Source organism: Rhinopithecus roxellana, chromosome 14, assembly GCF_007565055.1.
Source record: "Rhinopithecus roxellana isolate Shanxi Qingling chromosome 14, ASM756505v1, whole genome shotgun sequence".
NCBI lineage: Eukaryota > Metazoa > Chordata > Mammalia > Primates > Cercopithecidae > Rhinopithecus > Rhinopithecus roxellana.
This window is the reverse complement of record NC_044562.1, coordinates 31120934-31141063: the sequence shown is the minus strand read 5'-3', so window position 1 is coordinate 31141063 and position 20130 is coordinate 31120934. Positions and strand designations below refer to the sequence as shown.

Sequence of the window (20130 nt, the reverse complement as noted above, 5' to 3'; positions counted from 1 at the left end):
CAACATATGAATAAGAAAAAATATACTTTCATATTAGAGTATAAAGTTATTTTATACTTTAAAAAATTTATTTTATACTTTCTTCAGAATAAGTCTACTCTGAAACCAAAAGGCAAGACTCTCTTACTTATTAACAAAATGACACAGGTATACCAAACTAAAGACACGTCCTCTTATAACCCTATCCTCATAGCTGAGAAGTTTTAACTGAGTCAGCTGATAACAAATAGTATGAATGTCTTTCATCTATGAAAAAAGGTGCTGAATTTTTTCTTTTTATGCACTATAAAGGAATTTTTGCTAAGAACTCAGACCTTGGTCATTTATATTAAAAGTAAGTTTTGGCTGGGTGCAGTGGCTCATGCCTGTAATCTCAGCACTTTGGGAGGCTGAGACAGGTGGATCACTTGAGGTCAGGAATTCGAGACGAGCCTGGCCAACATGGCAAAATCCTGTCTCTACTAAAATGCAAAAATTAGCTGGGCACCTGTAATCCCAGCTACTCGGGAGGCTGAGGCAGGAGAATCACTTGAACGTGGGAGGTAGAGGTTGCAGGGAGCCAGGATCATGCCCCTACACTCCAGCCTGGGAGATAGAGCAAAACTCCATCATATACATACATACAAACAAACATACACGTAAGTCTTCTACACTTTGGGAGGCGAAGGCAGGTGGATCACTTGAGGTCAGAAGTTCAAAACCAGACGGGCTAATGTGGTGTAACCCTATCACCACTAAAAATACAAAAATTAGCCAGGCATGGTGGCGGGTGCCTGTAATCCCAGCTACTTGGGAGGCTGAGGCAGAAGAATCACTTGAACCCAGGACGGGGAGGCTGCAGTGAGCCAAGACGGTGCCACTGTACTCCAGCCTGGGCAACAAAGCGAGACTCCATTTCAAAAAAAAAAAAAGTTTTCCAATACAAATGACTATGATACATCACTGGTAAAATAGTTTGCCATCTTGATGACAAGATAGCTAGAGTAGAACTTCTTACAAAAAAAGAAAAAGAAAAACAAACAAACAAAAAAACCCTGGAACAGCTGGTTCTGAAATGGTTTTAAAATAGCAATTCTCAATCTTGGCTGCTCATTGAAATCAGTGAGGCCAGGCTCACGTCTGTAATCCCAGCACTCTGGGAGGCCCAGGAAGGCGGATCACACAGTCAGGAGTTTGAGAACAGCCTGGCCAACATTGTGAAACCCCCTTCTCTACTAAAAATACAAAAATTAGTCAGGTGTGGTGGCATGTCCCTGTAATCCCAGATACTCGGGAGGCTGAGGCAGGAGAATCGCTTGAACCTAGGAGGCGGAGGTTGCAGTGAGCCAAGATCGCACCATTGCACCCTAGCCTGGGCAACAGGGCGAGACTCCATCACAAACAAAGAAACAAACAAACAAAGAAATCAGTGGGAGAAGCTTTTAAAAATCCATGTTAAAAGAAGAGAGATCCAAATGCCCAGACCACACTCCAGATCAATCGTATCAGAGCAGAACACTCCAGTATTTTTTTTTTTTTTTTTTATTGAGACGGAGTCTCGCTCTGTCGCCCAGGCTGGAGTGCAGTGGCCGGATCTCAGCTCACTGCAAGCTCCGCCTCCTGGGTTTACGCCATTCTCCTGCCTCAACCTCCCGAGTAGCTGGGACTACAGGCGCCCGCCACCTCGCCCGGCTAGTTTTTTGTATTTTTAGTAGAGACGGGGTTTCACCATATTAGCCAGGATGGTCTCTATCTCCTGACCTCGTGATCCGCCCGTCTTGGCCTCCCAAAGTGCTGGGATTATAGGCTTGAGCCACCGCGCCTGGCCCACTTCAGTATTTTTAAATTTTTTTTTTTTTTTTTTTTTTTTTGGAGAGAGAGTCTTGCCTGTTAGCAGGCTGGAGTGCAGTGGTACGATCTTGGCTCACTGCATCCTCCACCTCCCGGGTTCAAGCGATTCTCCTGTCTCAGCCCCCAGAGTAGCTGGGACTACACGTGCGTGCCACCATGCCCAGCTAATTTTTTTTGTATTTTTAGTAGAGATGGGGTTTCACCAAGTTGGCCAGGATGGTCTCAATCTCTTGATCTCATGATCTGTCTGCCTCAGCCTCCCAAAGTGCTGGAATTACAGGCATGAGCCACCACACCCAGTCCACTCCAGTATTTTTAAAGCTCCCCAGTTAATTTGAATGTGCAGTTAAGATTGAGAACCAATGATCTAGAGAAATTAGATTTCTTTTCTTTCTTTTGTTTTTTTTGAGACAGAGTCTTGCTCTATAGTCCAGGCAAAAGTACAGTAGCATGGTCTTAGCTCACTGTAACCTCCACCTCCTGGGTTCAAGCGATTCTCGTACCTCAGCCTTCCTACTAGCTGGGATTACAAGTGCGCGCCACCACACCTGACTAATTTTTGTATTTTTAGTAGAGATGGCATTTTGTCATGTTGGCCAGGCTGGTCTCAAACTCCTGACCTCAGGTGTTCCACCCGCCTAGGCCTCCCAAAATGCTGGGATTACAGGTGTGAGCCACTGCGCCAGCCTAGATTTACTTTTTTTGAGATAGTCTTCCTCTGTCGCCCAGGCTGGAGTGGAATGGCATGACCCTGGCTCACTGCAACCTCTGCCTCCTGGGCTCAAGCAGCCTCTCAAGTAGCTGGGACTACAGGTGTGCACCACCACATCTGGCTAATTTTTGTATTTTCTGTAGAGATAGGGTTCTGTCATGTTGCCCAGGCTGGTTTCAAACTCCTGGGCTCAAGTGATTCATCTGTCTTAGCCTCCCAAAGTGCTGGGATTACAGGCATGACCCACCCTATCTGGCCAAATAGATTTCTTTTCTCTTTTGAGACAGAGTGTTGCTCTGTCTCTCAGGCTGGAGTGTAGTGGCGAGACCTCGGCTCACTGCAACCTCCGCATCCTGGTTCAAGCGATTCTTCTGTCTCAGCTTCCTGAGTAGCTGGGAATACAGGCGCACACCACCACGCCAGGTTAATTTTTGTATTTTTTTTTTTTTTTTTTTGAGACGGAGTCTCGCTCTGTTGCCCAGGCTGGAGTGCAGTGGCTGGATCTCAGCTCACTGCAACCTCCGCCTCCCGGGTTTATGCCATTCTCCTGCCTCAGCCTCCTGAGTAGCTGGGACTACAGGCGCCCGCCACCTCGCCCGGCTAGTTTTTTGTAATTTTTAGTAGAAACGGGGTTTCACCATGTTAGCCAGGATGGTCTCTATCTCCTGACCTCGTGATCCACCCGTCTCGGCCTCCCAAAGTGCTGGGATTACAAGGCTTCAGCCACCGCGCCCGGCCTATGTATTTTTAGCGGAGACAGAGTGTCACCATTTTGGCCAGGCTGGTTTAGAACTCCTAGTCTTAAGGGATTCACCCATTTTGGCCTCCCAAAGTGCTGGGATTACAGGCGTGAGCCACAGTGCCCAGCTTAGATTTCTTAATCTGATTATCTGATGAACCCAAAGCAGGCCTCAAATAAGCACTAAACCTACCCACTCATTCCAGGGAGTCTTGGTAAATGTTTACTAACATGACTGGGATTGCACAGGATTAGATAACTATGAAAAATCAGACCTGTAAGTCAGATCCTATTGCCTATAAATCTGATATTTCAGGTGATTGTAACAGTGGAAAACAAGTGGCATAAAGTGAACACTGAAGAATAGGTTACTACATAAAGAAAAGAGCAAGGGCTGGGTGCAAATAGCTCATGCCCTATAATCCCTGCACTTTGGGAGGTTGTGGTGGGAGGACTGCTTAAGCCCAGGAGTTTGAGAACAGCCTGGGCAACAGTGACCCTGTCTCTACTAAAAATAAAAAAATGAGCTGGGCATGGTGGGTGCTCCTGTGGTCCCATGTACTTGAGAGACCTAGGTAGGAGAATTGCTTGAACTCAGGAGTTTGAAGCTGCAGTGAGTCATGATCAAGCCACTGCATTCCAGCCTGGACAACTGAGCAAGACCCTATGTTAATAAATAAACAGAAAGGCAGATAAATGTTCTAACACTAAAATCTGAAAATTAGATTTTAGATACTATTTCTAATAATTCTATGTTCAAATAATTCACAAAAATTTATATTCTTAGAAAATAACCAAAAACAAATACAATGCCTTAAATAAATTATTATAAAATCATGGTGATATACTGGCTGTTTCTACAGCTTGCAAAATAATGCTAGACTGGGAAGCCAGGCGTGGTGGCTCACATCTGTAGTCCTAGCACTTTCGGAGGCCAAAGGAGGAGGACTGCTTCAGTCCAGGAGTTCAAAACCAGCCTGGGCAACATAACAAGGCCCTGTCTCTAAAAAATTAAAATAGAAAATAAAAAGAAAAAGAAAAAAAATAAATTTGGACTAGGAATAATCTACAATATCCCATCCTGTTTTAGCAAGCAATGAATTATAGTTATGAAAGGTAACCAACAATACATTTTATTGCATTTGGATTTTCAAAAAAAGAAAAACTACCCATGTACCTGTTTCAAACCCAGGCTGGAGTGCAGTGGCGTGATCTCAGCTGACTGCAACCTCCACCTCCTGGGTTCAAGTGATTCTCCTGCCTCAGCCTCCCAAGTAGCTGGGACTACAGGCATGTGTCACCATGCCTGGCTAAGTTTTACATTTTTAGTAGACAGGGTTTTGTCATGATGGCTAGGCTGGTCTCAAACTCCTGGCCTCAAGTGATCTGTCCGCCTCAGCTTCCCAAAGTACTCAGATTACAGGCATGAACTACCAAGCCCTGCCTCAAACAAGTCTTTTTTTTCCCCCAATGACTTACTGTATGTAAATCATCTGGAACAATATCTGACACATAGTAAGTGCTCAACACATTAATTATTATTATTCTATTTCTCAGGAAAGATAAGTACAGAGAAAGTAGCAATATAAATATCTCTTACTTGCTCTTGAAGGCTCTGAGCCAGTGCCTGCTGAAGCTCTTGCTCTTCCCTTTCACGCTCCATATCATACTGCTGGAGCCAATCAACCTCTCCCTGAGATCCTTCTGGAGTTTTGTTTTCTTTATTCTCATCACAGTCTTTAGTTATCTCAGTAAAACTGGCAGGATCTGAGGAACCAGAACATAACATTAATTTGGAAAATCCTCTCTAATAAATGGAAATTTCTGAACTAGAGTGACACCTACTGTTTATAAAGGAATTTACCCTAATTTCATCTATAATTTGCTTAGGACATACAATTTCACCTTACTAGATCTACGTCAGGGTTGATCAACCTTAGAGCTGACATTTTGGGTGGGACAAGCTTTTGTTGGGGTGAGGGGCGAAGAGTATGTCCTGTTCATTGTAGAACGTTTAGCAGTGTTTCTGGTCTCTACCTACTAGATGTCAATAGCATCCACCCTCTACAGTTGTGAAAACCAAAAATGACAGACATTACCGTATGTCCCCTGGAAAGCAAAACTCTTCTGTTTTGAGAACAAATGATCTACAGCAATGGTTCTAAAAGTTAATTAATCATCAGAAACACACTATGTAAAGATGGGGAAGAAAAAACAGCCATAGGTCATAGTGTCACCTGACCAAGTACTGGAAATAAAATATTGTTTAAAGCAAATGAAGTAAGAATTAGGCCAAAATGATCAAGAGATTTTCCCCATTTATTTTTTTGAGACAGTGTCTCGCTCTCTCGCCCAGGCTGGAGTCCAGTGGCACGATCTCGGCTCATTGGAACCTCTGTCTCCTGCGTTCAAGCAATTCTCGTGCCTTAGCCACCAAGTAGCTGGGATTAAAGGCGCATGCCATCATGCCCAACTGATTTTTGTTTTAGTAGAGATGAGGTTTCACTATATTGGCTAGGCTGCTCTCAAACTCCTGATCTCAGGTGATCTGCCCACCTTGAGCTCCCAAAATGCTGAGATTACAGGTGTGAGCCACTGTGCCTGGCTGATTTTCCCCATTTATCACACTGTATGTTGAACATGTGTTTAAACATTAATAATCAAACAAGGATTGTATATATCTAAATCAAAAGAGTGTATAGCAACATACAGTGTATGTTTAAAACATTCAGGAAGGTAAGAAATCCCCACTCCCCTCCCCTCCCCTCCCCCTACCCCCAGGCTGGAGTGCAGTGACTCACTGCAACCTCCACCTCTTTCAAGCAATTCTTCCGCCTCAGACTCCTGAGTAGCTGGGACTGCAGGTGCCCGCCACCATGCCCGGCTAATTTATATATATATACACACACACACACATATATGTATATATATACATATACACACACATATATGTATACATACATATTTTATATATATATATATATACACACACACACACAGTTCTTTGAGATGGAGTCTCGCTCTGTTGCTCAGGCTGGAGTGCAGTGGTGCGATCTCGGCTCACTGCAACCTTTGCCTCTAGGGTTCAAGCGATTCTCCTGCTTCAGCCTTCCGAGTAGCTGGGATTACAGGCCACTATGCCTGGCTAATTAGCCACCATGTCTGGCTAATTTTTGTATTTTTAGTAGAGATGAGGTTTCACCATCTTGGTCAGGCTGGTCTCGAACTCCTGACCTCGTTGATCGGACTACCTCGGCCTCCCAAAGTGCTGAGATTACAGGCATGAGCCACCATGCCTGGCCTAATTTTTTTTTTTTTTTTTTTTTTTTTTTGAGACGGAGTCTTGCTCTGTCACCCAGGTTGGGGTGCTGTGGCCGGATCTCAGCTCACTGCAAGCTCCGCCTCCCGGGTTCACGCCATTCTCCTGCCTCAGCCTCCCGGGTAGCTGGGACTACAGGCGCCACCACCTCGCCCGGCTAGTTTTTTTTTGTAGTTTTTAGTAGAGATGGGGTTTCACTGTGTTAGCCAGGATGGTCTCGATCTCCTGACCTCGTGATCCGCCCGTCTCGGCCTCCCAAAGTGCTGGGATTACAGGCTTGAGCCACCGGGCCTGGCCCCCTGGCCTAATTTTTATATTTTTTTTGTAGAGATAGGGTTTCACCATGTTGGCCAGGTTGGTCTTGAACTCCTGACCTCAGGTGATCCGCCTGCCTTGCCCTCCCAAAGTGCTGGGATTACAGGTGTGAGCCACCCCTCCCGGCCTGTTCCTTCTCAATTTCTAGACTATGGCTAGCTAAAATAAACAGGATAGTTATGATTTTCTTCTGGTTATCTGAATTGTTAGAGCAATAACATTTCATGATTTTTTTTTTTTCAGACTGAGTTTTGCTCTGTCGCCCAGGCTGGAGTGCAGTGGCACAGTATCTGCTCACTGCAACCTCTGCCTTCTAGGTTCAAGTGATTCTCCTGCCTCAGCCTCCCGAGTAGCTGGGATTACAGGTGTGCACCATAACACCTAGCTAATTTTTTATATTTTCAGTAGAGACGGGGTTTCACCATATTGGCCAGGTTAGTCTCGAACTCCTGACCTCAAGGGATCCGCCCACCTCGGCCTCCCAAAGTGTTGGGATTAACAGGCATGAGCCACCATACCCGGCCATTTCATAATAGCTTTATTATTATCATTATTATTATTATTATTTTTATTTTTTTGAGACGGAGTTTCACTCTTGCTGCCCAGGCTGGAGTGCATGATTGTGGCTCATTGCAACCTCCACCTCCCAGATTCAAGCAATTCTCCTGCCTCAGCCTCCCAAGTAGCTGGGATTCTCCTGCCTCAGCCTCCCAAGTAGCATGCACCAACACGCCCAGCTAATTTTGTATTTTTAGTAGAGGCGGGGTTTCACCATATTGGTCAGGCTGGTCTTGACCTCCTGACATCAGGTGATCCATCAGCCTTGGCCTCCCAAAGTGCTGGGATTACAGGATTGAGCCACCTGTAATAGTAATTTTCAATGCCTGGCCCATAGTAATTTTCAATACAAATACAAGCGTTAACTACATCAAACATTACTAAAGTAAACCTCCTCATCAAAAAGTATTTAACTGGCCAATAAGAATTACCTTTATATACTCATGCTATACATATTGTTATTGAGTTTGTATATGCTCTTTACCTGCCCTAATACTGTATTTTATTTTATTTTTTGAGAAAGACTCTTGCTCTGTTGGCCAGGGTGGAGAACAGTGGCACAATCTCGGCTCACCGCAACCTCCACCTCCTGGATTCAAGCGAATTTTTCTGCCTCAGTCTCCTGAGTAGCTTGGATTACAGGCGTGTGCCACCAGAGCCAGCTCATTTTTTATTTTTAGTAGAGACAGGGTTTCACCATGTTGGCCAGGCTGGTCTTGAACTCCTGACCTCAGGTGATCCACCTACCATGGCCTCCCAAAGTGCTGGGATTACAGGTGTGAGCCACTGCGCCCGGCCCCTAATACTGTATTTCTCTGTAGCACAGGTAACTCTGAAGTTTACAGCATCTTGGCTTTAGATTCTAAGTCAGCAACTAGTTAGCATTTTGAGTTGTACTGAATTGCTGAATATTTATTAAAAGAGGAAAAGAAACTTAGGATTCATTTGGTGGAAAAATCCCAATTGTTCAGAAAAATTATATTACAGATAATCCCAATTAAACACACAAAAAACAATTATCCTAGAGATGTCAATAATTTCTTCCTTTCTTCTATTATTGGAGAAACGACCCTTCCCATGGCCTAGAAGGGGCAGCTTGGAAGTCTACATGACCCTGCCTGTCTCTCCCATCTAAGCCTGCTGAACTGGGAATGGATTATTTGACTCAACCAATTAGATTATCTGTTTTGGAAATTTGCAACTGAGATATACAAAGTTAACTGATGATGAGCATTTCAAGTGGAAGGAAGACTTGGGGGTTGATGTTGCTATTTTAGAGTATAAAATGAGTATTATTACTTTTATTATCAAAACCTACTCAAAAATATGATAGAGTAATTTTTCTTAACTAATAATTTTGAGCACTCAATGATTCAATGTACCTCAGACAATCCTGGATTATACTAGTAACTAATCCATGTGTTAGAAAGCAGATCAAGGAAGTTTCCTTGAAGATGCTAAAGTCAATATACATTTGTCTTCAGAATAAGATTATCAGACAGATACAGAACCTATTTAAAAATCTACGGGGACAAACATGGCCATGAAGTAATAATCTACTTTTAAAGATTGCACAATGGATCAAAAGGGATTCATGTGTTTAACTGAACATTCTTACACTGAATATACTGTTTGCTTCTTCCCCACACCCTAATTGAAACCCGTTCTCTTCCTGATATTCTATATTTCAGTGAATGAGATAATTTTCCACAGTTTCTTTTAAAAGACAGAAATCTGAGGATCTGACTTCTCCCTTTCATTCACTCCTCACATAAGATAAATGATTATTTCCTAACCATCTCTTGAATCCATCAACTTTTTTTTTCAAGCCAAAACCTTGGCTTAGGACACCACTAACTTCTGGTTTGGACTACCGCAACAATTTCCTAAGAGGTCTCAGGTATTACTATAGTTTTTCTCTAACTTCTGTAGCTAGAATGGTCTTGTCTTCAAGCATAAATCCTTACAAAATAATTGTTTGCTTAAAATATCCAATAACTTCCTAATGCCTTTGAAACAAAAGCCCAAATTCCTAAACATGGCTTTAGGCCATGCAAAAACCGGAGACTACTTAGATCTCTAGTCTCATCTTTTGCATTTCCCCTTTAACCATATGCTCCAGTCATGCAGATCACTCTGAACTTTCTTTTAGGTCCACTAACTTCCTGTGGGCTTTCTCATTTCTGAGTCTTTGTACACACTATTCCTTCTGGCTAGTGTCTAGAGACTGTGAAACTTTACTTAGTATTCCTACCCCTCCTCAGTTGATTCACAAGACAGCGCAACTGTTAAGTCACAGATATTTATTGAGAATCTATGTGCCGAGTACTGTTGTAGAAGCTGGGGATATAGTGATAATTAAAGCAACATGGTGCTTGCCCTCAAGGAGCTTAAGTGCAAAAGCTCTGAGATGAGAATGGCCTGGGCATATTTGAGGGAGGGAGAGAGAGAGGGAGAAAGAGAGAGAAAGAAGTACAGATTACAGGAAGACATCATGGAGAGTGAGAAAACAAAGTATTACCAAACTGACTAGTAGCATTTAGTGCCCATTTAAGAGTGTAGTCCTGAGTTTAAGGAAAGTTCGCTCAACACAGTTTTGTGATTTTCTTTAGCAATCATCAGCAGCTCGGGTGCAGGTATGGAAAAAGTAGCTAGTTGAGTTGGGAATTTGGGTTTTGTCAGGCTACTGCAACAGAAGAAAAGAGGAAGGAGATAAAAGGGTACCAAAATATGGCATGTGGCTGCCTAAGAAAGGAAGTGATGATAAGAGGGAGGTGCTGAACAGCAAAAAAGTAAGAGTCAATGGGTTGGCAGTGTTCATAAAAATCAAGTAATAAAGTCGGAATATGACACTAGGTAAGCTGGACGGAAAGAAGGATGAGGGAAGGATATTTGAAACAAAGATTTCAAAGGTGGTACAGTTATTGATGACGACAAAGTCTAGGGAAGTGGTTTTCACACTTTAGTATTGCATGAGAATCACTCGGAGGGCCTATCAAAACAGAGACTGCTAAGCCCCACATCCAGAGTTTCTCAGTCAGTAGGTCTGAGGTGGTATCAAGAATGGGCATTTCCAGGAAGTTCACAGATTATATTTCATGATCTAAGTTCATATTTTGAGAAGGACTGGTCTAGGGTAATGACTTCTATAAGTGGGCAATCAAAATAGGGTCAAAGAAAAGATTTTGGAATTAAGATCAGAAACTGAGAAAACAGGCTGCTGAAAGAAAGGGATCATGACACTTCTTCAGACTGTCTTTTCTACTTAAGCTCTCTGCATAAGTGATCTCATATATTACTATAGCCTCACAAACTGACAAAATATCAAATTCATATCTCTAGTCTGAATTTCTTCCCTGAGTTTTAAACTTGTATATTGAAATGACTAGGTGAAATCTCCATTTGCCTGTTTAATTTTTATTCCTCCCTTGTCCCATCAACTGTGCCTTCCTCATATCAGCAAATGATACCACTATCTATCCAATTGCTCAGGCCAAAAAACATGTCTCCCTTGATTTTTTTCTTTTTCCCTTGGCATCTTTGTGGCGTTGGTTAGAAAGATCAGCTGGGGCCAGGTGCAGTGGCTCACACCTGTAATCCTAGCACTTTGGGAGGCTGGGGGGGGGGGGGGTGGATCGCCTGAGGTCAGGAGTTCAAGACCAGCCTGGCCAACATGGTGAAACCCCGTATCTACTAAAAATACAAAAAAAAATATTAGCTAGGCGTGGTGGCGGGCGCCTGTAATCCCAGATACTCGGGAGGCTGAGGCAGGAGAATCACTTGAACCTGGGAGGCAGAGGTTGCAATAAGCTGAGATCATGCCACTGCACTCCAGTCTGGGCGACAGAGAGACTTGGTTCGGCCCAGGAAAAAAAAAAGAAAAGAAAGATTAGCTGGGGATGGCTAGATGGCTAGATATCCTCTTTCTTCTGGTGATCTCACGAGTCTTTCCTTATCAATGTGATCTCTCCAGCAGGGCAGCCAAGTTTCTTACACAGCAGCCTAGGGTTCCCAAAAGCACAAAAGGGGAAGTTGCCAGGCAATCTTAATGTTTAATCACAAACTTGACACAGAATAAATTCAATCACATTTTATTGCACTCACATAGCCTTCCCAAATTCACTGTGAAGGGGTCTATACAAGAGTATGCATACTGGTAGCTATGGTTCACTAGAGGCTGTCTTTGGAGACTGTGTGTGTGTATACACACTCACTCACATTTTTCTTTTTTTTCTATGGAGCCATGTGAATACACTGTAATTGCAGATATTATAATACTTTACCCCAAAGCACGTGAGCCTGAATCTCTCTCTCTCTCTCTTTTTTTCCTTTTGAGACGGAGTCTCGCTCTGTCGCCCAGGCTGGAGTGCAGTGGCATGATCTCAGCTTACTGTAAGCTCTGCTTCCTGGGTTCACGCCATTCTCCTGCCTCAGCCTCCCAAGTAGCTGGGACTACAGGCCCCCACCACCACGCCCCGCTAATTTTTTGTATTTTTAGTAGAGACGGAGTTTCACCATGCTAGCAAGGATGGTCTCGATCTCCTGACCTCGTGATTCACCTGCCTCAGCCTCCCAAAGTGCTGGGATTACAGGTGTGAGCCACCACGCCTGGCCTTTTTTTTTGAGACAGAGTTTTGCTCTTGTTGCCCAGGCTGAAGTGCAATGGTGCAATATCGGTTCACTACAACCTCCGCCTCCTGGGTTCAAGCAATACTTCTGCCTCAGCCTCCCAAGTAGCTGGGATTATAGGCATGCAACATCATGCCCGGCTAATTTTGTACTTTTGGTAGAGATGGGGTTTCACCACGTTGGTCAAGTTGGTCTTAACCTCCTGACCTCAGGTGATTCACCACCTCAGCCTCCCAAAGCGCTGGGATTACAGGCATAAGCCACCACACCCAGCCCAGCCTGAATCTCTTAATTAAAAAGCACATTTTCCTACATAACAATTATCACACCTAAGAATATTAACAGTAATTCTATTTATAATTCCAATCTATAGCCCACATTCTCATTTTTCCAGTTGTTTCCAAAATATTTTTTGTAGAATTTTTTCTAACCTAGACTCCTAAGGTTACTCACTACATTTGGTTGTCAGGTCTCTTTAGTGTTTAGTCAGGGCCAGTTTTTCTTCTAAAGCCTCCCATTATGGATTTTTCTAGTGTTCTTTGAAGTATAGGTTGTTTTCTCCCCATACCCCAGAGCCTGGAGACAGGGTGGGTTTCCTCTTTATTACCCACCGCCATTTCCAACTACTTTGTCTCCTTTCATGCTATAAAAACTGTAGCTCCCTTGAAGTGCATGATATAGGACATTGCTACATATTACCTCTTCCTGTAGCTGTCCCTTTGTAATTTTATGAAGTTATAAGACTGGGAAAAGAACTGAAAAGGAGAGCAGAAAGCAGGAAATAAATCAGGAAGGGACAAAAGCACCAATATTAACCAGTGATACCTAAGGGCAGTGATTGTAAATGTAATAAGGGGACTGCATAATGATACTTGTATCAAGAAGGAAAAAATTAATGCCTGTGTATAAAAACCATCACGTTTTTCTTTCCAGTTAAATGTGGATATACTAATTCTTATTTTACTTGCATGCAAAATAATTCAAAATTGAAGAGGTTCCAACTATGAGAATGTAGAAAATAATTTTCTGATATTCTAGTATTCTCTTCATTTTCAAAATCCTATGCTTGGTGTACCTGAAACACATTAGCAATATACAGTTGTTTAGATCTTGGGGCTATCAAGAGAGAAAAATTTGAACTGGTCATAGGAAAAGACAGTAAAAGTTATCTACCTAAAAGTTTCAAAATACCCATAGTACAAGGCAGGATGGCTCAGCTCTGTTGTTCCCACTGATAGCTTTAGATAACAAAAAATGAATAAAAACTACCCAAAAAAAAGTATAGCATCTTATGTACAGTCATGTGTTGCTTAATGATGAAGATACATTCTAAGAAATTGCATTAAGTGATTTCATCTTTTTTTTTTTTTTTTTTTTTTTTTTTTGAGACGGAGTCTCGCTCTGTCGCCCAGGCTGGAGTGCAGTGGCCGGATCTCAGCTCACTGCAAGCTCCGTCTCCCGGGTTTACGCCATTCTCCTGCCTCAGCCTCCCGAGTAGCTGGGACTACAGGCGCCCGCTACGTCGCCCGGCTAGTTTTTTGTATTTTTTAGTAGAGACGGGGTTTCACCGGGTTAGCCAGGATGGTCTCGATCTCCTGACCTTGTGATCCGCCCATCTCGGCCTCCCAAAGTGCTGGGATTACAGGCTTGAGCCACCGCGCCCGGCCAAGTGATTTCATCTTTGTGCGAACATCTTCGAGTATACTTAACACAAACCTAGATGGTACAGCTGACTACACATCTAGGCTATATGGTATAGCTTATTGCTCTTGGGCTACAAACCTGTACAGCATGTTACTGTACTGAGTACTGCAGGCAACTGTAACATGGTGGTAAGTAGTTGTGTATCTAAATATATCTAAACATAGAAACTAAGTAATGCACTGTGCAGGGGATGGAGAACTTGAATTATTCACACCCTAACACCTGGTGTAAATTCCGATATAGGAAAACGAAAGAATTATATGAATTTCTTTTTCTTTCTTTCTTTTTTTTTTTTGAGACGAAGTCTCAGTCTGTCGCCCAGGCTGGAGTGCAGTGGCTGGATCTCAGCTCACTGCAAGCTCCACCTCCCAGGTCTACACCATTCTCCTGCCTCAGCCTCCTGAGTAGCTGGGACTACAGGCGCCTGCCACCTCGCCTGGCTAGTTTTTTGTATTTTTTAGTAGAGACGGGGTTTCACCGGGTTAGCCAGGACGGTCTTGATCTCCTGACCTCGTGATCCGCCCGTCTCGGCCTCCCAAAGTGCTGGGATGACAGGCTTGAGCCACCGCGCCCGGCCATGAATTTCTTAAACAGCAGTGGTGAGAAAACCACCTCAGAACTGACACAAACATATATTAAACGCACATAAGAAGGTTAGCTTTACTACTGATGTATACTTAAAGGGATACGGCATACTTTACCACTAGTATCTGTGTACTAGTCACAATATTTGCTTCTCACTTTTTAAAGCTTTTTATAATACAGAATGAAAATGCCATCAGCCCTGTTATATACAGATCCACTTCACCTCCCTTTATTAGTTTTTATCTGAGAAGGAGTCTCACTCTGTCGCCTAGGCTGGAGTGCAGTGGCACAATCTTGGCTCACTGCAACCTCTGCCTCCTGGGTTCAAGAGAATTCTCCTGCCTCAGCCTCCTAAGTAGCCGGGATAAGGGTCACGCCACCATGCTCGGCTAATTTTTCTATTTATCTCCGGTTATTTGGAGCTCATTTGTCACTACGAGACTTTGAAAGAGTTATGTTTTGTTTAACAGAGGTTTAATCTTCATTAAACCTACCCAGCTCTGTGATTGTTTTGGACTTCTCAGTTTCCATAGTGTCTGGATTTTCTGGCATTTCTTGAATATCATCTTCTGCAAATCCAGTATCTGGACTGCTAGTTGGCTTATCATCATCTTCATGACTCAGAGATGGTGAAGCATCTCTTTTACTTATCTCCAAGACAGCTGCTAGAAGCTCTTCTTCGCTCATTCTGTCAAATCCTGAGTTTTCCAATTCAGATCTGTCAGGCTCTGTTGGGCATAATTTTGAATCCTGAAGAAGAGAGTTACTTTTAGAAGAAACCAGAATACTTATAAATACAGCAATCTCAGTTAGCATTTATAGTAGCAACTTTATTTCTAAAGTGTCCTTTCTTTGATGCTTTGGGTTATTTAACAATCAATAACTGATATATAAACTAAATGGTAAGTCTAACTTTAAAAATAAATATATAAGAACACACGATTATTTTTTCTTGATAGAAATAAGCATTAATTTTGTAAAAATTTGGAAAATATGTAAAAATAGATAAATTCACTCAAAATAGATTACTCAGAGATAATTACTCTATAAGTATTTTCAATTTATTTTCTTCCAGATATATTTAGATTATACAGTAAATATTCCATCATTATGCCTATTACACCATTATAAATGTTAGCTGGTATTTTTTTTTTTTTTTTTTTTTTTTTTGAGATGGAGTCTCGCTCTGTCACCTGGGCTGGAGTGCAGTGGCCGGATCTTGGCTCACCGCAAGCTCCGCCTCCCGGGTTTACGCCATTCTCCTGCCTCAGCCTCCCGAGTAGCTGGGACTACAGGCACCCACCACTTCGCCCGGCCAGCTTTTTTTTGTATTTTTTAGTAGAGAAGGGGTTTCACCGTGTTAGCCAGGATGGTCTCGATCTCCTGACCTCGTGATCTGCCCGTCTCGGCCTCCCAAAGTGCTGGGATTATAGGCTTGAGCCACCGCGCCCGGCCCTAGCTGGTCTTATTAATAATAAATGAGAAAAATAAAAATGACATCAAGATCATGTAAAGAAGGCCAGGCGAGGTGGCTCACGCCTGTAATCCCAGAACTTTGTGAGGCCAAGGTGGGCGGATCACCTGAGGTCAGGAGTTTGAGACCAGCCTGGCCAACAAGGCGAAAACCTGTCTTTACTAAAAATACAAAAATTAGGCTGGGCGTGGTGGCTCATGCCTGTAATCCCAGTACTTTGGGAGGCTGAGGCCAGCAGATCACTTGAAGCCAGGAGTTCGAGATCAGCCTGGCCAACGTGGATAAATCCCGTCACCACTAAAAATATAAAAAATTAGCCAGGCGTGATGGCACGCACTTATAGTCCCAGCTACTAGGGAGACAGAGAATCGCCTTAACCTGGGAGGTGGAGGATGCAGCAAGTTGAGATTACACCACTGCACTCCAGCCTGGGTGACAGGGCGAGACTCTGTCTCAAAAAAAATAAAAAATAAAAAACCAAAATTCAAAAATTAGGGAGATGTCGTGGTGCACGTCTGCAATCCCAGCTACTCAGGAGGCTGAGGCAGGAGAATCACTTGAACCTGGGAGACAGCGACTGCAGTGAGCCAAGATAGTGCCACTGCATTCCAGCCTGGGCAACAGAGCAAGACTTCGTCTCAAAAAAAAAAAAAAAAAAAAGGATTATGTAAATATTCAAAAGTTGTTTTCTGGGAGAATTTTGGACTTTCACTCAATTTCTCATTCAAGTTGAGCAACCACAAACTACCTCTGGCTTTAAAGTAAGATAGGAAACAACTCAGAACAAAAATAACTACTAAAATAATTCTATTATTTAAAAAGGAGGCTTAAAATAAAATACAGTTGCATAAGATAATGCAAACACATAAAAAGGCTTAGATCCTCAAAGCATTAACTATCCATATAATTATCTATATATTAAGCCAATTAATAAATCCATAATTTAAACAATTAGATAACTTGGTTGCTCTGTTGATGTAAAATGTTCACTACAGTTCCCTCACATAAACAATTGCTACAGGCTGGGAGTAGTGGTTCATGCCTGTAATCCAAGCACTTAGGGGAGCTGAGCCCAGGAATTTTAGACCTGCCTAGGCCACATAGTGAGACCTTGTCTCTACAAAAAATTTTAAAAACTAGCCAGGCATGGTGGTGCGTGCCTGTAGTCCCAGCTACCTGGGGAGCTGAGGTAGGAGGATTGTTTGAGCCCAGGAGGATGAGGCTGTGGTGAGCCATGATTATGCCACTGTACTCCAGCCTGGGCAACAGAGCGATACCCTGTCTTTAAAACAAACAAACAAACAAACAAACAAACAAACAAACAAACAAACAAACAACACTGTTACCAAAACAAAGCAAGTAATAATTTGAGGACCAATATGCAAAAGTAGCTCTGAAGGGCAAAAAAATAAAGTAATTTGTTCAGAACAACTAATTTATCATAAGTCTTGATCCATCTGTAAACAGACTGATTTCTGTAGCCAGAGAAGGCATTTTCCTTAAAATTAATTAGTTTGATGATGGTTATAAAAGACATTTGTTTGGACAGTAAGAGCTAAACAAATTTTTGTCAGATGTTTTAAGAAAATATTACTTACTTTTTCCAGGTCTTCTTGCTGCTGTTCGTTGCCTGACATTTCACAAAGTCTCTGGCTGAGGGCCACTGAACGTTTTAGTTCATCCTCACTGTCTGAATCAAGGCATAAAGCCAAGGAACTCTTGGATTTGAAGGTGAATTTCCTGTAATTTAAGGGGGAAAAAAAAGTCTGATAAACATTTGTCTTTGTTATTCTTTTGATGTAAAAATACCAAAACAAATTGCTTTTCCATTACGGAAAATTACTTAACAGAAAAAAAAAGATATATCAAAAGAGGTATATTTCAGCATTACCTTTGCCCCACTCCAAAAGAGCCATGCTTTGAAAACTGGACAACTCTTATGCTACTACGTATCATCAGTAAACTAATCATGTTGTGCCTTTTTTCTTTTAATGATCAACCCCAATGAAATTTGCTATTGTCTTGATAAAGTATGCTACTAAATTCATGCAGGCATAGCAATGAATAAATGTTTTTGACAACAAAGTGCATGAAGACTGATTTGTGATCTTTTAAATTATGACCCATGCACTTTAAAAATAACAGTAACATTCCACTTATCCACTTATCTGTAGGTCAGACTTCTGGCAACCTCTACTTTCCAGAACATAGGGATTCCAAAGTAAGAAAAAAAGGCTTCTGAGGAAGGCAGTTCCAAAACCCATGTACTTAGAGGGACCCTTTCTTTCCCAGGAAATGGTGTATAAAATAGTGTATCAAGTTCATCAAGAAATGAGAGCTAAGAAATGAGAAAGAATAACCACAAGAAAGGCAAACAAGAACTATAAAGTCATTTAATGTAAAAGCAAACTGTCTAGTAATAAGAGCCTCTGAGGGCAATATCATATTGAAACACAGTGCAATAATTGATACTTAAAATGCTGATTCTAAGTCATTAAGATATACTTAAATTATCCTTAGTTATTTTATTTAAGAATGTAAGGAATAGCATAACATATTTTAGAAACATTTTCATCCAAACTGTTAAAAATTTTTTAAAAGATAAATGCTTAAAAGGGTAAGCTTCAGTTATATAAAAATTCACTTATGTGGAATCCTTTAATGATGCCAGATAAGTAAGGTGTTACTGTGTTGTCTTCTAGGTAAGCCGAAAATAAACTAAAGAAAAAAGTGGTAAAGGTCAAAGAACAAGAACTTTCTTTGATGTAGGTTAACATAAATTCATATGCAATACAAAAAATATATATAAAATGAAAACTGGGAAATACAATTAACCTGAATGTAAAAACTGAAAATAAACATATAGACTAATGGCACCAAGAAATAAGAGGCCAAAGTGGAAATCAGGAAAATTACATAGCAATGTAGATCAAAGAAAAGAGGCAAGTGGTCAGTGATAAGCCCAAACATAGTGTGTGGCTCAGGGCAGCCAGGATATCACTGCACTCCAGCCTGAACACTTGAAAAGCCTCCCATTATGTGCTCAAAAGGGTTTTTAGTAATAATAGCCAATTAGCCATCTTAATTCCTCATTTCAGATTTCATGCTCACCAAGCAAACCTGAACATATTAATTTGTTTATCCAGATGAATATTTTGCTGAAGAAGGATGACACCTGGCTACCACTGCACCAGGGTCAAATGTGACAAAGGACATTGTAGAAGAATCAATGGTATTCTGGTTCATAACTCAGCCTCTTTTAAGTTTGATCGGCATGACAGGTCTTCTAGGGCCTAATCATTCTTTATTGATCAACTCCCAAATTTTCATACCAGTAGACCCTGGAGAACAGATGACCATGCCAAGGTACAATGATGCCCAATGAAATCAGTTCTTTCTTGCAACTACAGTGACTTGGTACATAAAGAGTACATTCCATTAATAATTACTATATTTACAGAAGGCAGCTTGCCTGTAGCAATGAAAAATATTCATCCTGTAAATGCATCACTTGCTCACTTTCTAAGCAGCCAAGTGGTATTGCTCATTTGTATCTTGAGAACGGGTAAGAGTATTCATATCGGTACCATTTCAGATTTCTAGTCATGTTAGTCATCTGGTTTTAATTGCACTGAAAAATAATTAACAGGAGGAAAAGAAAATAGCAGTTCCCAAATGTCATTTTATGGTTATATAAGCCCCCCAAAAGCCCTTAAACAACAAAAATGTCTCTTCTCTAAAAGTACTTTGGGCCATCAAATTTTTAGAAAAATTAATTAAAAAGTCAAATGACAACTAAATCAATTGAAATGATCTAATCAGGAACTCCTCTAGTAAAATCTCAGAGGAAATATATTTAAAAAGCAAACAAAAAAGGCATGTGCTTCCCTCCTTGGATAAAGTTTGGTCTTAAACAACAACAACAAAAAAAATCAGGGCATTTGTAGAATGCTTGCTTGTTTTCCTGTCCCCTTTCAAAATAACTCCTATTCGGTGTCAAAGACAAGAAGTTCCAGACTGGCTAACAACAGGTAAAAAATGTTTTGGGATTCTATGCCTATCTTTAAGGAAGAGTGTTTTAGACTAATAGGGGTAATTTTATCCCTTAAGTCCCTAGACTCCTACGTCCTTGTTAATTTTTAGAGTTTTAGGATGAAATTATTACATATTAACAATAATAAGTTTTAAAAAGTTTTAAGACAGAATATTGAGAGGATGAGCTAACCTTGTGTCACTGATTAAAATCTGTTATAGCCTTCAATATA

The 20130-nt window shown here is 41.6% G+C and overlaps 1 protein-coding gene across 5 annotated transcripts in view; it reads right to left on the bottom strand.

Annotated features, from left to right (window-relative positions):
* Positions 1–20130, bottom strand: part of USP37 (ubiquitin specific peptidase 37) — a 121782-nt gene that overhangs the window by 15250 nt on the left and 86402 nt on the right. For all 5 annotated transcript variants that reach the window (XM_030916218.1, XM_030916214.1, XM_030916217.1 and 2 more), the window contains 3 exons: positions 17464–17605; positions 14886–15141; positions 4882–5048 (listed from right to left, as the gene is read on the bottom strand). In XM_030916218.1, the coding sequence (XP_030772078.1) occupies positions 4882–5048; positions 14886–15141; positions 17464–17605 (565 nt within the window). The remainder of the gene's footprint in view (positions 1–4881; positions 5049–14885; positions 15142–17463; positions 17606–20130) is intronic.